This window comes from Leishmania infantum, chromosome 32, assembly GCF_000002875.2.
Source record: "Leishmania infantum JPCM5 genome chromosome 32".
Taxonomy (NCBI): domain Eukaryota; phylum Euglenozoa; class Kinetoplastea; order Trypanosomatida; family Trypanosomatidae; genus Leishmania; species Leishmania infantum.
Window position 1 is genome coordinate 1,218,137 of NC_009416.2, and position 14,364 is coordinate 1,232,500.

At 61.7% G+C, this 14,364-nt stretch overlaps 3 protein-coding genes across 3 annotated transcripts; all 3 read left to right on the forward strand.

Moving 5' to 3' along the window:
- Positions 1-2,423: 2,423 nt before the first annotated feature.
- Positions 2,424-6,959, forward strand: LINJ_32_3290 (conserved hypothetical protein; the record flags this gene model as incomplete). Its single annotated transcript, XM_001467966.1, has 1 exon — positions 2,424-6,959. The coding sequence occupies one exon, from the start codon at positions 2,424-2,426 to the stop codon at positions 6,957-6,959; it is 4,536 nt and encodes a 1,511-aa protein (XP_001468003.1).
- A 1,616-nt stretch (positions 6,960-8,575) lies between these two features.
- Positions 8,576-9,493, forward strand: LINJ_32_3300 (hypothetical protein, unknown function; the record flags this gene model as incomplete). The annotated part of the gene is made up of 1 exon (XM_001467967.1): positions 8,576-9,493. The coding sequence occupies one exon, from the start codon at positions 8,576-8,578 to the stop codon at positions 9,491-9,493; it is 918 nt and encodes a 305-aa protein (XP_001468004.1).
- A 754-nt stretch (positions 9,494-10,247) lies between these two features.
- LINJ_32_3310 (conserved hypothetical protein) lies at positions 10,248-13,127 on the forward strand (the record flags this gene model as incomplete). The annotated part of the gene is made up of 1 exon (XM_001467968.1): positions 10,248-13,127. The coding sequence occupies one exon, from the start codon at positions 10,248-10,250 to the stop codon at positions 13,125-13,127; it is 2,880 nt and encodes a 959-aa protein (XP_001468005.1).
- Between the last annotated feature and the right edge of the window lie 1,237 nt (positions 13,128-14,364).

Genomic DNA, 14,364 nt, shown 5'->3' on the forward strand with positions numbered 1-14,364 from the left:
AAGGCGAGGGAGCAAAGCAGTGCTTGGAGGTTGGCACACACTAGCAAGAACGACTCGTGTGGTCACGCAGGCGGCACAGCAGTTCATCAAGCGCGCACTTGGGAGTGACCTCCTCCCGCTCTTCTCCCTACGCGGGTGCGCATCTCTCTTTCTTTGCATGTGTACGCCTCTGTGGATTGCCGATCTCGTCCTGCTTATGTGCGTGTGTCGCGGTGCGAGGGGCGATGATGGGGGTGGGGCACGCTGCCAGATGGGTGACTGGAAGGAATGGCTTCGGTGCAGCTCTTGCTTTTTCGTCTTCCTTGTGTGTGTGCGTGTGCCAGGAGGTGGGAGACCGAGGACCCTTAACGCCAACTCATGAGCGCCGCCTCCACCGCATCCCTTTTATCTTTTCGCTCCTTATGTTCTCTCTCTCAATACATTTTTTCCATCTCTTTCACTCGCTCTCTATCTCAGATTGCCCCCTCCCCCCTCCCCCTCCTCATCGACGCCATCTTCGCCGTTGTGATTCGGCTTGCTCACAGATTGCCAAACTTCTTCTTTTCTTCAATTTGTGTATCTCTTGTTGTGAGCGTGTGAGTGTCTCTCTCTAACTGTTATGGTCTAGTGAGAAAAGTGGGTACACGGCATTAGGCGGTGAAAGAGGGCTCAAAGGGCACTCAGCAGCGACGGAAGCAAGCTCGACCGCATGGAATGCATACGAATACACGCAAAACGTACACCGACGCTGCAATACAGACGGGCAGTGATGACGACGGTGCTTGTGTGACTAAGTCGCGCATGAAAAGCGCGCACACACACACATACACAGATATACGCACCTCTCCTTTTTCCTTCCTTCCAAATACTCTCTTGTCGCTGTACGGTTGCTTACCGAGACCGGCATCGTCTCCGTTGCCTTGCCCTTTCTCACCTACTTTGCCTTGCGCTCTTCCGCACAATGTCTCTGTTCTCCCTCACCGTGTCCACGCCGCCACAGCACACACGTTGAGCCCCGCCCCGCCCGCCCCGTCAGAGACCCATCGCACGCCGCGAAGCAGCCGCGCACACGCGTGGCGGCAATGCGCCAGCTCAGGCATGCGGGCAGCGTCTGCGCCCCAAACACCTCCCGCCCCCGCCTCGCAGGCTGCCTCACCGTCGCCCCCAGCCATGCTGACCGCCACGCGATGCATCGCCCGAGGTCGCTCAGGCTTCCCTACACCAGCAGGCAGTGCGAGGGCCGGGTGGGACACGTTCGAGTCACGCTGACACTCCGCCCAGCATACGGACGGCACAGGCGTGCGCACAGTGGCGGATCTCTCCCCAACGCAGCGCCATCCAGCACCTCACCGCCGACATCATTAGCGATAAGTCGCTCTGGCCCCCCTACGTCGTAGGCGCCTGACCCTGCCACCATGAAGGGTGGCTCGGCGCCGGCATGTATAAGGGGACTGCCAGGCCTCTCCACCGAGTGGGTGCTGCTGGGCCTTGATGCCGCGCACCGAGGTGCCGCCCTCCCGTCATCACAGTTTGAGAGAAAGGAGAGGAAAACAAAAATAACTGCTTATCGAGTCTGTTACTCACGTCTTCTCGCTTGAGGGCTTGTGCGTGTATGCCGTGCGCGTTCTCTGTCTCAACCCCCTCTCCCCTGTCACCACGACGGCGACACATGAGTGGGGCCGCCGACTTACAGTTTCTGCCAACGACTCCCTCTTTCCTCGCTAGGCGGCGTACAGGAAAAGCCGAGCAAGCGATGTGAATGCGCAGGAACGTGTGCGTACGAGTTGGGGGAGGGGGGAGGTAGAGGCTGAGGCGATCGTTGCATGGTGGATGTTGCCCATTCCGCACACGTCGTTTGTATCTCATCCTTTCACCTCTAGCATCAAGATGTGGGCGCACCTGTCCGTGCTTCTTTTGCCTGTTGCCTTGCTGCTCTTCGCGCCTGCCTCTGGAAGACTTGTCCGGCACCGCTCGAGCACGGCTTCTCCTGCTCCTGCGCTGCCTTCCACAACACCGACGCGCACGCATTTGTACGCCTTCGGCAACGCGGATGCCCGCCGCACGCTCTCACCGCCGTTTTCGCTCTCCCTTTCTCTGCCTTCCTGTGGTTCAGGGGACCACGCCATCCTTTTGATTGCCGTGAGGTGCCACGGACACGCACACGCATACACATACGCACACACGAAAGAATGCGGAGAGGCGGTGGAGAGAGAAGCGGGGCGGAACGCTTGCTTTCCTCTGCATCCACTCCCACGACGGTGGAACGCTCAGTGTCGCCCTTCACCTCCCTAGACACCTCCTTCGCCCAATCACTCAACGGCTACGGTGACTACGACGAAGACTCGACCGCCTTCGCATCACCAGGGTCGTTTTCTCCACACGCGTACCACTCGCACACGAAATCGCTGACGCCGACTCCTCCGCCGTCAGCGGTGGCTTCTCCTATGCTTATTCTAGGAGACGCATCCGATTCCGCTGCGCTCGACCGCGAGGTACAGCCGGAAGAGCAGCACATCGAAGAGTTCGTGCCACTCCCTGCGAAGTCGTCCCAAGTGCTTCCGGCGCTGTCGTTTCACAGCTCATTTTTCTCGTACACAACAGATTCATCAATTTCAGCCGAGCCTCTGCTCACGTCCAAGTCTCCAGCGCTCGTCACGTATCCTTCCAGCACTGCATCACCAGGCGGAAGAGCGCCGTTGCAACGGACAGGGTCATCGTCGCCACAGAGTCAGCCCTCGGCACCTGCTTCCTTGAGCGCAGTACACGAGGCAGGGCAGAGTCCCGACGTGAAGGAAGAGAAAACGTTCCCTTTTTCTTCGTCCCTATCGTCTTCCGCAGTGCTGGCGGAGATACAGACCACGATCTCTCAGCTGACCACGTCCTCCTTTCCCATGCCGCCGCCCCTTGTCGCGGCGAGTGCGATGACGACGCAGGTGCTGCCTTGTTGCACAGACGACGAGGGGCAGCATTGCAGCCGCGCTTCATCGCCCGCCATGGCATCCTCGCCGCTGTCACCGTGGGCTCCGCGAACAGCAGATAGGCCGCAAGCTGAGGAACGCGAGCTGAGGCGCAGCGGGTCATCGGCGAAAGACCCAGGTGCTGCCGATACCGTGTTGACACTGCCGTTGACAGCGCTGGACGAATTGCCGCCACCAACCCCGCTGTCGTCCTCGTCGTTCTTCTCCGCCTCCCCATCGGTTGCGTCGCCGCTGTCGGCCGTGGCCGCCTCACTCAATGAGACGCCCGTCCGTGCATCTCTGTCCCATCTGGCCACAAGCCTTCTTTATGCGGACGGTGCAGATCCCCTGGCGGACGAGCGGCACACACAGAGCCGCATCAACACCGCGGCGCTGCCGTGGGTGCCGATGCTGCTGCCGACCATGCCAGGCCCGAAGCGCAGACAGCAGCGGGGGACAAATACGCTCCCCCCACATGCGGAGGGCCACGGCGATGCACAATGCGTCGCTCAAGCCGATGATAAGCCAGCGGCGAAGCGGAGGCGGACGAGGAAGGGAACCAAGGAGGAGGCGTCGACGACTGGCGAGGTGGTCTTGATCGCGGAGAGGGGCATGCCGGCTCCAGCGCCACTTCCGCAACCACCTTCAGCGAGGCGGAGGCGGACATCCAAGACAGCAACGAAGGACGCTCATCAGAGCGCGGCTCCGACAAGGGTAAGCAAGGATGCCAGACTTGCACCAATGCCGAGGGCAGAAGCACCACTTGACCAGAAAGAGAACTGTGACGGTGCACAAGGCCTTAAAGAGTCTTCGAAGGACCACTCGTCTGCATCCCGCACCGAACCGGGGCACATCTCTCTACCACCAAACTCCGCGAAGCCGTCCACGGCACTCCATCCACAAGAGCTGATGGTCCTGGCTGGTGACGTGCCCCTATCCCACCTATTCGCGACCAGCAGTGACTTGAACGCGGACTCCAAGTCCACGGCGCCTGCCGCTTGCCAACCCCCAGCTGCTCCATCAGTGCCGTCGCAGTCACAAAGGGAGAGGTGGAGGAGGACGCGTTTCCGGAAGGCCGGAGTTCCACAGACTGCGGCGGCAGCTGTGGAAGATGGCGCCGCACCATCGGCGGGGCGGGTTGCTGCGGAAGCGTCCCGAGAGGAGGCGGAGCCAGCCCCCGCAGCCGCAACCTCATTACCACTGTGTCTGTCATCACCGCGAGCGCCCCAACTGCCTGCACGCTCGGAAAAGCTCGACGGCAGCGGTGCGAAGGCCGAGTTGCCAGCTAGCGGTGATACCTCGGCAGCACGGAGTCTTGGCGCGGCAAGAAGAGGAAAAACATCGACATTCTCACTGACGCTTCCAGCCCGGAAACGGAGAACATTGCAGACGACACCCGCTGTCACTACTGAAACCCCGTCATCCACAGGGGGCGGCGACACCAGCGGCTCCGATGGCGCCGTCACGCATGTTGCATCCACCTCGAAGCGTGCCGCCGATGTACAGCCATCGCTTCTGCAGGCATGGTGGTCTGCAGTGTGCACCTCTGCATCATCCTCGGAGTCGGGCCGATCCTGCTTGTGGGTTGAACTGTCGGAGGGATATCAAGAGGCCCACGGGACACTGCTGCGTCAGGTCCTCGTTTACTGGGGATGGCTTCATAGCGAGAGCTCCGTCACCCACCGCGGAGGTCTGGAGCTGCCGACTGGTGCCTCGACTCTGTCAAGTTCCACACCAAAGTGCACGAGCCGCAAGCGCGCGCGTGACAGGAAGCGCAGCGAGACCAGCGCTGCCGGTGCAAGCGCGCAGCTTGAACGCACGGACAGGAGAGCCAATAATGGTTTGGTGGTGCTGCTTTGCCCATCGCCACTGCCCATGGAGGAGGCGCTGCGGTGGTGGACGCAGCGCGCGCATGTGGAGCACAGCTTTATGCCACCGCTACTGGCCGTCTCCATGTCAGCGGACCCTCAATCGAGTGTCCTAGGGAGTTCTGATCGAGTGCCTAGCGCTTCCCGGGTGGCGCCGACGCCGGAGGAGGAGTATGAGCTGCTCAGGGGCGCGATTCAGCTGGCATCAAGCGTGTACTGCACTGACGCGGCTCGCAGTCTCGCGGTGTCGTGCACCGCCGCCGGGCACGCTGCACTAGCACAACTCTTGTCGCTGAATCAGGTATTCGATAGTTTGCAGGTCTGCGCCGACGCGCTCAGGTCTGCCGCGGGCTTACCTTCCACTTCCTCACTTGTGCAGACGCCCCTGGAAGAAGATGCTGACGTGGGCAGTCTGACCGCGGTCTTGGCTGTTACCGCGCTTGTGCAAGGCACGGACAGTGGCAGTGGCAGCGCAAAGGAGGGGCGGCGTGCTGCTTCGCTGCAGGAGCGGTACTTTGCAGAGCTATGCCGGTGGAACGGCTTGGCTGCCGCACTGCAGCGACAGCCGCGGCGACCGCAGCTCGTTCTCCGCCGCGTTCGTGTGGACCCGCTGCACCGAAACGGTGGCGCATCGAAGAGAAAAAAAACGCCGGTCGGTCCTACTGTACCGCCTTCGGCTTTGATGGACGCCAGCGAGGGGGTGCTGTACGCTCCGAGTGTCGCCGGCTCCTCGCTGCTGCCAGAAGAACGGCGTCAGTGGGTCACGTATGGGATGGTTCTGCCCGCCACGCGCAACGAGGACACATTTGCAAGCAGTGCGCGTCGTGAGGACCGTGTACTGGCGTCGCAGCCACCGCCGGTGGCGCTCGCGCCGGCGCACCTATCCGCTCTTCACCTCTTCGGCCGAGTGCTGTTCACTCCCGGCAACTACGCGACAGCGGTGAACGTTGTGGAATCTTACGCACGTGTATCGCAGCAGTGCTTGACGGACTACATCTCCGACTACAGCTGCGTCATGACAGGCCCGCTGCGCTATTCTGTGTCGGCAACGATTCGACGCTATTTGCAGGTGCGCGTGGTAGTGGAGCTGGCGCCGTTGCTAGCGTTGGTGAGCAACGGGGCCGCTGCGCAGCCGCTAGCCTCGACGAGGCTCTCGGCTGCTGGCGCTTGCATTTCACCTCCGAGCACATCGACTTTGTTAGCTCCTGTGGCGCTTTTCGCCCGCTCGAAATGGCGCACTGTCGTGCTGAGCTTGTCCTGCACGTGCAAACCCCGCTTATATGAACAGGTGCCTCGCACGGACGATGGCGTGAAGGTGTGCCGCCACGTCGCGGAGCTCTTTCACTACTTCACCACCCAGCAGTTTTCTGTAGTAGGCCATCAGGCGGTGCAGCGAGAGCAGCCACTGCCGCAGCACCAGGTTCAGAGAGCACTAGCTCGAGTCGACCCGATGCTTTATTCACGGAGTCTCCCACCCCTATCACCGCGTACTACGTCATCAGAGAAGCGGCAGCTGTCACATCGCAGCCGCACGAGCACGAGCACCAGCAGCTCCAACTCGAGCACCAACGCCATTTTGAGCAGCTTGCCCTTGCCGGCGCTCTACACGCGCTTCTTCGACCTCTGTGCCGCTTCAGAGGGGACTGCCCGTAAGCAAGAGAAGAATGAAGTCTCTGGATCGGATAGCACAGACTCCGCATCCCCGGCACGGCCTCCAGCGCGGTGCCGTTCGCTGCAACGCAGCGCGACCGCCGCACTGTCGCCTGCGACACCGAGTAAGGCACCACGGACAAGGCCTTCGAAGAAGGCACAGCGCTCCTCCACAGCGGCAGCGGCCAATGCTTCGGTGACCTCCTCGGTGGCCGCCTCAGCAGCGGGCACAGACTTCCACACTCAAGCGCTCCAGTACGCGCTGCGGCTTCTGCAAGAGCGTCTGCGCGACGGCAGCGGAGAGAGGACTGCGGATGGCGGTGCGGCATCCCTTGCAGCAGCAGCAGCCACGGGAGACGGTGGGTTGCTGTTCCGCCCCAGCGGTCCGTCACCACCCGCGCTCGCACGGAAGCGCACCCGCTCAGAGGACGTTAGTCCAGGAGAGACAGAGCATGCGCGGGCACTACGACTGGTGGAACAGCTGCTGCGCGATCAGCTACGCTGACGGCGCCGCAAGGGCACGCGCCTGCGTGCGCTCGCGCTTTGCACGCAGATGGAGGGCTTGGCAGGCGGTCTTGCAGAGGGGGTGGGCGGGTGGGGTGAGACGAGCAGAGTCTTGCACGGGAGCATGCACAGCCTGCATCAGTGCAGCTGATCTTCTTGCCTTGCTCACATACAGACGCACAAGCGCTTTTACTGTGCACAAGCACACGAGCAACGCTCATGTGCCGCGCGCGCAGGTCGACCCATCGCCAGGAGATGGGCGCCGTGCGTGGCGACTTCAGCAACTAGGATCCAGAAGCACCATGCACCACTTGGAGTCAGGATGGGCACCCTTGTTCTTCCCTTGCGTGCCCGACACTGACGGGTGCCAGCCTGGCTTTGCACCACACTCACAAGCAGTCAGATGCGAGCGTTTGTTTCACTTTGACAAGGCCGTGTGACGCGTGCCACATGTCTTCTGTACTGCTCTCCAACTCATCTGCTCTTCTCGCACCCGCATACGGACCTGTCTGCGTCTTGCTTGGATTGTCGTGTGCGTGTGGATGCGCATTCGTGTGCGGGGAGGACGCTGGCACACACAGAGGTCATCGCTCGGCAACGCACACGCGCTTGCCTACCGGAGAGACTAACGACCTCCCTCTTCCTCTGACGCACAGGCGACGAGCACCCATACGTACACGATGATGGCGACCCCGACAAGGGGAGAGGCGCAGTGGCTGAAGGACGCAAGCGCGTCCGCGACGTGGCTAGCTGGACTTTCTTCCATCGCTTCCCCCTCCCCGCCGCTGCGGTCTGGAACGGGGAGGCGCGCGTATGAGTCGTCACCGCCGCCTCGAGTTGACGAGCAGTGGCGGCGAGACGCGCAGCCGCAGAGCGACTCGACAAACTTGCGCCGCCCTCTTCATTGGCAAAGTACCGCCGTTTCAGAGCCTTTTTGCAGGGGCGGTCTTTACCCGCATCTAGTGCGGAGCCACAGCCCGCCATCGCAACAGGCACCACCACCACCACCGCGGCCCCCCCTCCCCCGCTGCACACGTTGGCGTGGGTATAAGCCACTTAGCGCGCACACAGGCGCCACTGCGCTCTGGCGTCGAGGTCACTGTGGGCGGCCATGCGTGCGGTGAATCAGGTCAGCGTGGAGACATACCACCGCCTTATCAATGCGCGGCGAGCGACGCTAGTGAGGCAGCGCATCAGCACTCCATTACCGTCGAGAAAGTCCGCATCGCGTCATGCCTGGCGGATCATATTTCTGCAGCGAGCGCGGGTGTCTTTGGCGATGTACCAGGAGAGTGGCCTTGCAATCTCCACCCCTTCGATACCAAGTCCGTCGCAGAGACTGTGGAGTGCGGCCGTCAAGCAGCTCTGCTGCACCGCGTGAACGAAGGCTTCTTTGACGTGACAGCACAACTTTCCCATGAGGCAGCTGCTAGGGCCGTCGAGGTAGATCGCCACCGACTCGCTGCGCAGTACAGCACTGAAAGATGCAGGGCCGCCGCGGAGGCACACGCACAGGCGTGCGCGGAGCTTGAGGTTGCTCAGAAACAGCTGCTTCGTTTGGAAGAGGCGCACCAGAGGAGGTTTGCAACTGCTGCTACAGTGGAGGTAGATGCTAGGATGCCTGCGGACTCGACCACCACGGCACCAGAAGTCCCCATCGACGCCGTTGCGCTTCAGCTGGATGCCGAGATGGCTCAGATGCGATTGCAAAGACAGCGTTACTCGACGCAGTGCACCCGCAAGACTCGTCTGCAGGCGCAGGCAGACAAGCTGAATGCGCAAGGCAAGGACCTGACCGTCCAGCGTGAACGCGAGCAGACACGAAGCCCTCAAGAGCTCGAGCACGCGCTTGCGTCGTCTTCCATCACATTGCCAGAAATATGTCGCACTCCCGGTGATCAAGCGCAGCTGCCAGCTGAGGTGCTCGGTGGCGCGATGCAAGAGCTTTCTGCTTGCATCACGGAGCGCCGCGAGCTGCTGCAGCACCTGCGTGACGACTCTCAAGACTGTCTAAAGCTCCTTGATGCGCTTTTTGCGAAGTGCTCGTTATCCACGGTTGCGGAGCCGGAGGACCATTTAGCGTCTCAGAGCGGCAGCCATGCCTCCGATGCCACGGCGGCCATCGCTGGCAGGGGCGAGGCGCCAACGAGATGTGCCGCACGAAATCAAGTTTACGACTCCGCCGCTACAAGTGCTGCCTCTTCCTCGGGCGTGAGGCATGTTGAGGAAGGCATGGCGAAGGCGTACCAGGCACTGTGCCGTGGCGAAGAAAAGGCTCTCGCTGAGATGGAATATTTGTTGCACCTGCTGCAGCAGTGTGCGCAGCCGCAACAGCTACAGCAAGGGCGTGGGCGCCCTGGCGTGCCGCCGGATGGCCGACTGAGCGCCATGGAGAGCGCGACGCGAAAGACGTCTTCTGCTACTGCAGCTGGAGATGTGCCTGCGCTGGTGATGACGGCGGCAAACCATGTGGCGTCTGCGGCAGGTGATGGATGGGCCGAGCTTGGCCGTTTATTCACCAAAGAGAGCACGTGAGTAGAGACAGACCAATGCACATGAGGGACACAGCGAGGCGGGGGGGTATGGACAGCGACGCAACGGGTGCACACACACGCACAAGCGCACGCACAAACACACAATGCAATGCATGTCGAGCGCTTTCACCCTTCTCATCTGTGTGTTTGTGTGGGTGACTACAGCGGTCTGCTCTGCGTGCGTGCCTGACATCGCTTGCGCGGCTTTGTCTTCTGTTCTTGCTGCAGGCCAACACACACGCAGGCACCAAATGCCTGTGTGGTGCTCAACTCGTGTGTACTCTCTCGTCGCTCATTCCTGATTCCTACTGCGCGCGCATCGCACAGCGTCTGTGTGTGCACGCCCGATGGCCGTCGTTCTGCGCCTCACGCTGTCCAAGGCGGTCTGGTGCGGCGGCGGACCTCGCGGCGCAAGGGGGGATGGGGTGGTGTGCTGGAAACGAAGAATAGATGAGTTCTTCGCGATGTATGGTGCTGTGAGGTGAGCACACATACGTCGGCATCATGACACATACGTCCTCACTCGTGCCTGCAGCAACCACGTCCTTCTCTTTCCGTCCTCCTTTCCTTTTCGCGCGCACCGCCTGCCCTACGAGCGCAATACCTCCTGCATCGCTTCCATTCGCACACCTCCCACACCGCCACTTGCTGCGTGTGTGCGTGTGTCTTCTTATCTTGTTGGCTTACCTCTTTACCACCGTAAGTGTTGTAGGGACTCGCTCCGCTGCCCCTTCCCCCCACCCTTCCTTGCGTTGATGCCTGTGCGAGTGCTATGCCTGCACGGCGCTCAGCAGACGCAGGAGATCTTCCAGCATCAGCTGAGCCTCTTCCAGGATGACCTCGCCCGCATTGCAGAGCTTGTGTTTCTAGAGGCGCCGCATGTGCTACCTCTCATCACAGCGCAAGATGACATACCCACGCGATCGTGGTGCAGCGCGGACGGCAGGGAGGACTACAGCGCTGGGGATGCGTTGGTTGCGACAGCGATGCAGCCCGCCGGCCCAGGCACTGATCTTGCCTTCACCGTCATGCTTGGTTTCTCGCAGGGCGCTTTGATGATTTATCGATACCTGTGGCTGCACGCGGCGGACGCCGCGGTGGCTGCGCAGCTGCGCGGTGTCGTCGTAGCCGGCGCGCCAGACCCACGCCGCATGTTCCCGCGCAACGCAGACAACACACTCTTTCAGTCCGCCTCTGACAGCCCTGCAAGCTCCGCCGCCGGGGTCACGGTTTTTGGTGCACTGCCCTTTCTTCACATCATTGGTAAGAAGGACGCCGTTGTGGCGCCGGAGGAGAGCGCCACCTTCGCGCAGGTGTGCAGCAGCGCTTCTCACATTCTCTTCCACGAGCACGCGCACAGTATTCCTGCGCTTAAAGAAGTGCGCACGGCGGTGCGAGAGGTGTGCCAGACGGCCTTGCTGAGCTCAGCCAAGTTGGCAGAGACGCTCGAGGCCCGCGCGGGGGAGCTGGAGATGGTCCGCTCCATGTACGAGGAGGAATGTATTCTGACCTGCGGCAACGAGACACTCGTGCGCATTCCGCTCTTCACGGATGCGGAGTCTCTGCTGGCATCCTCTTCTTCACCCGCGGCAGCGTCGCTAAAGGCGTCTGCGGTGCACGCGCTAGAGCGCGTCAAGGTTTGCTTCCGCGTGCCCTGGAGCTACCCGTCAACGCTGCCGATGGTGGAGATGGCTGACGGTCCAACCTGGCACTCGATCAAGTACGAGCGCTGGGCAGCAGACATCGTAGTGCGCACCTCGGCCTACCTCGCCGACGAGCTCGGTGGCGAGACGGCTATGCTGCTCCCAGCCTACCTCTACGCCGCTGGGCTGGCGCAAGAGAAGTTGGACGTCCTCGTTGATGTCTTCGCCGAGGAGGCGTGTGGCCGCGGCGGGGCTGACGGAGAAGCTGCAGTGTCGCAGCTGGGTGGCCCATGGGCGGCCGAGGACGAGTTGCTCCGGGAAGCGTACATCGCGGAGGCGGAGGCAAACGCTGCCGAACTGCTCTTGGCTGAGGCAAGGCGCCCCCGCAATGGCCGCCGTCCAACCGCAGACGTCGGCGAAGATGACGACGGGGAATTCGACAGCGAGGAGGCCAGGTCTGCGGCCGCTGGCGGTGGTGGCGGCACCTGCACACTGACAATTGGCCTGATCGGCAAGCCTAGCGCTGGCAAGAGCACCTTCTTCAACGCAGTCACGAACCCGGCTGTCGAGAGCGACGCGGCACGTGTCGCGGCTTTTCCCTTCACCACTATCGAACCGAACATCGGCGCTGGTCTGGCACCTCTGTACTGCCCGTGTGCAACGCTGCGCGCGGCAGCGGTGGCGCCTGCTGGTGACGGTGCTACTGACGTGGCTGCGACCGCCGGCAGTGCGAGGTTGTCTAGCGCCGTCCTTTCCTCCGGCCTTGCTGGTGACTTGTGCGATGCAAAGTACGGCCACGTGCGTGCGCTAGGCAGCCACCACTTTCGCCGACACCCGGTGAGAGTGAAGGATGTGGCCGGGCTTGTGCAGGGCGCCTACCAAGGCAAGGGCAAAGGAAACCAGTTCTTGAATGACCTGTGCGACGCTGACGTGCTGGTGCACGTGGTGGACGGCGCGGCTGCAACGGAGGCGGACGGCACGGCGTGCGCGCCCGGTCAGGGCTCCACGATGGAGGACATCACATGGGTGCGCTCGGAGGTGCACAGCTGGATCTACGACAACCTTCGCGCCAAATGGACGAGCCTTGTGCGGCAGCCGACGAAACTGCGCACCATGTTCAGCGGCTACCGGAGTACTCCGACCTTCGTGGACCGCGTGCTGCGGCGCGTCGGCATTGCCAACGAAATCGCTCTGACAACCATGCTACGCACATGGGGGCCACAAGAGCTGCACGCGCTCGTGGCGCTCTACGTTCGTCTTCGCTTTCCAATGATCGTGGCTCTGAACAAGGCAGACCTCTCCACTGCTGCTGATGTGGCAGCGGCGTTGCGCCAGGCCTACCCACACGAGGTGTTTGTCCCCATGACGGTGAGGATAGAGTGGCTGGCGCTTCAACTGAGCCGCAACGGTTACGTTGACTACACCCCTGGTGCGGCATCGCTGAGTATCAAAGTTGACTGCGGCGAAGTTGCCAACCTGGAGAAGCGCGTGTGTCAGGAGTTGCACGATGTCGCCTCCTTCTTCCGCACCGCCACTCCCTCACCGGAGCGTTTGTCGTCGTCGTTGCTGCCGCTGACCACCACTGGTGTGCAAGATGTGCTGGCCGCGGCGATGGAGGCGTGCGGGGTGATGCTTGTGTACCCTGTCCGCGCCTTTCACCCCGTCACCTCGCTCGCCCACTGTCTCACCTTCAAGCTGGGCAGCTCTGCGGAACGGGTGTTCAACGCGCTTGTGCATCTGCAGCTGCTGGAGGGAAAGCTGGTACGCTTTGAGATGATCGATCTCGCACCTGTGAAGCGGCAGCTGCACCAGCAGCTTTTGGCGTCTCTGGCCACCGCCCCATCGAGTGAGGCGTCAATGCCGATGCCAGCGCAGCAGCAGCAGTGCGCCGTGGCACTACCAACGAGCGCGCAGACGCTACGCAAGACGGAGGTGATCAGCTCTTCTGCGGTGCTGGCGCGCATTCTCTCCAACAAGCGCCAGCTTGCCTAGCCGAAGGGGAGCGCTGGGAGAGGGGTACCGGCTCACCTCTCTGAGATGCAGTTCTACAAACACGCGTTGTCTAATGCACCTGGCAGCTGCATTTAGCCGCGGACAAGTGCTTCTTGGGGACTTGGGCGGCGGTGTGCGCTTTCTCCGAGGCACGCCACCTCCCACCTCTTCAACTACACTCAGTAAGCCACGTTCCCTCCCCCTCGCTGTCTCTCTCTCTTTCGCTTCCATGTGCTCATAATTGCACGACTCTATCGAGCAACGACAAATGCCGATCACGCGTACATACTAAAGAAAACAAGCATATAGGGCTTGGCATGTGCTGCATGCTGACACTCGCTTGCACACATGTGCACGGACTCCTCCCTTTCGCACTGCCCGTATGCGGCGTCTCTTGTGGAGTCTTTCCCCTCTTTCTGCTCACTCAAGCTATGTGGCCTGCACAGCACGAGGCAAAGCGGTGCGGGGAGGTAGGTGGGCAGGAAGGCTAGGGCTACGGAGATCTTCGAACGCCGCCTTGTGAATGTCTGTGTGCGCATGCGCATGTCGGTCCGCTTTCCTCCCTCCCCCGCCCAGGCCATGCGATTTCCTTTCCCACTGTCGCGTCCCTCTTCTCTCCACTTCTTCAACGCACCGCACCCTGCCCTTTCGTCCTCTCTTTCTCTATCCGCGAGCTCTACACTGTCGTGCGCTGCGTACGATGTGCCTGCGGGTGGCTGGTGTACTAGCTGCCATCGTTGCATCGCCGCTCAGAACAACCATATGACCCTTTTCTGGCGCCGCTTGCGCCCCCGCTACCGCGTGCGCTTCTGCGTCATTCCAGCGAGCAGCAACAAGCTCTTCGCTTCTTGTGCCCCAACGCGCGCATCCTCCTGCTACTCGTTGCCTTCCCTCTTCTCTCGCCACGAACGCGCCACATATGACTGTGAAGGCGCGCCCTGGACAACACGCGCGCAAGTCCCTTATTACCACATTCGACTGATCCCACCCCATTCCGATCCCTCTCTCACGCCATTAGGAGGTGTGCCAGACTGGAGTATCCTGTATGCGACTGTGGTCTCTTGATGGTGCAGAGGGGGGCTCCTCTTCTACCGGACCCCGATGGGCTGATCGCGGATGGTTTCAATCATGATGCTGCTGCATGAGGGTGTGCGGGTGCCGGAGGAGTGCATCCGTCCCCTCGAGGCAGCTGTCAGCCGATTCATGGCCAGCCGCCCGCGCCCGCTGCCGGGAGACG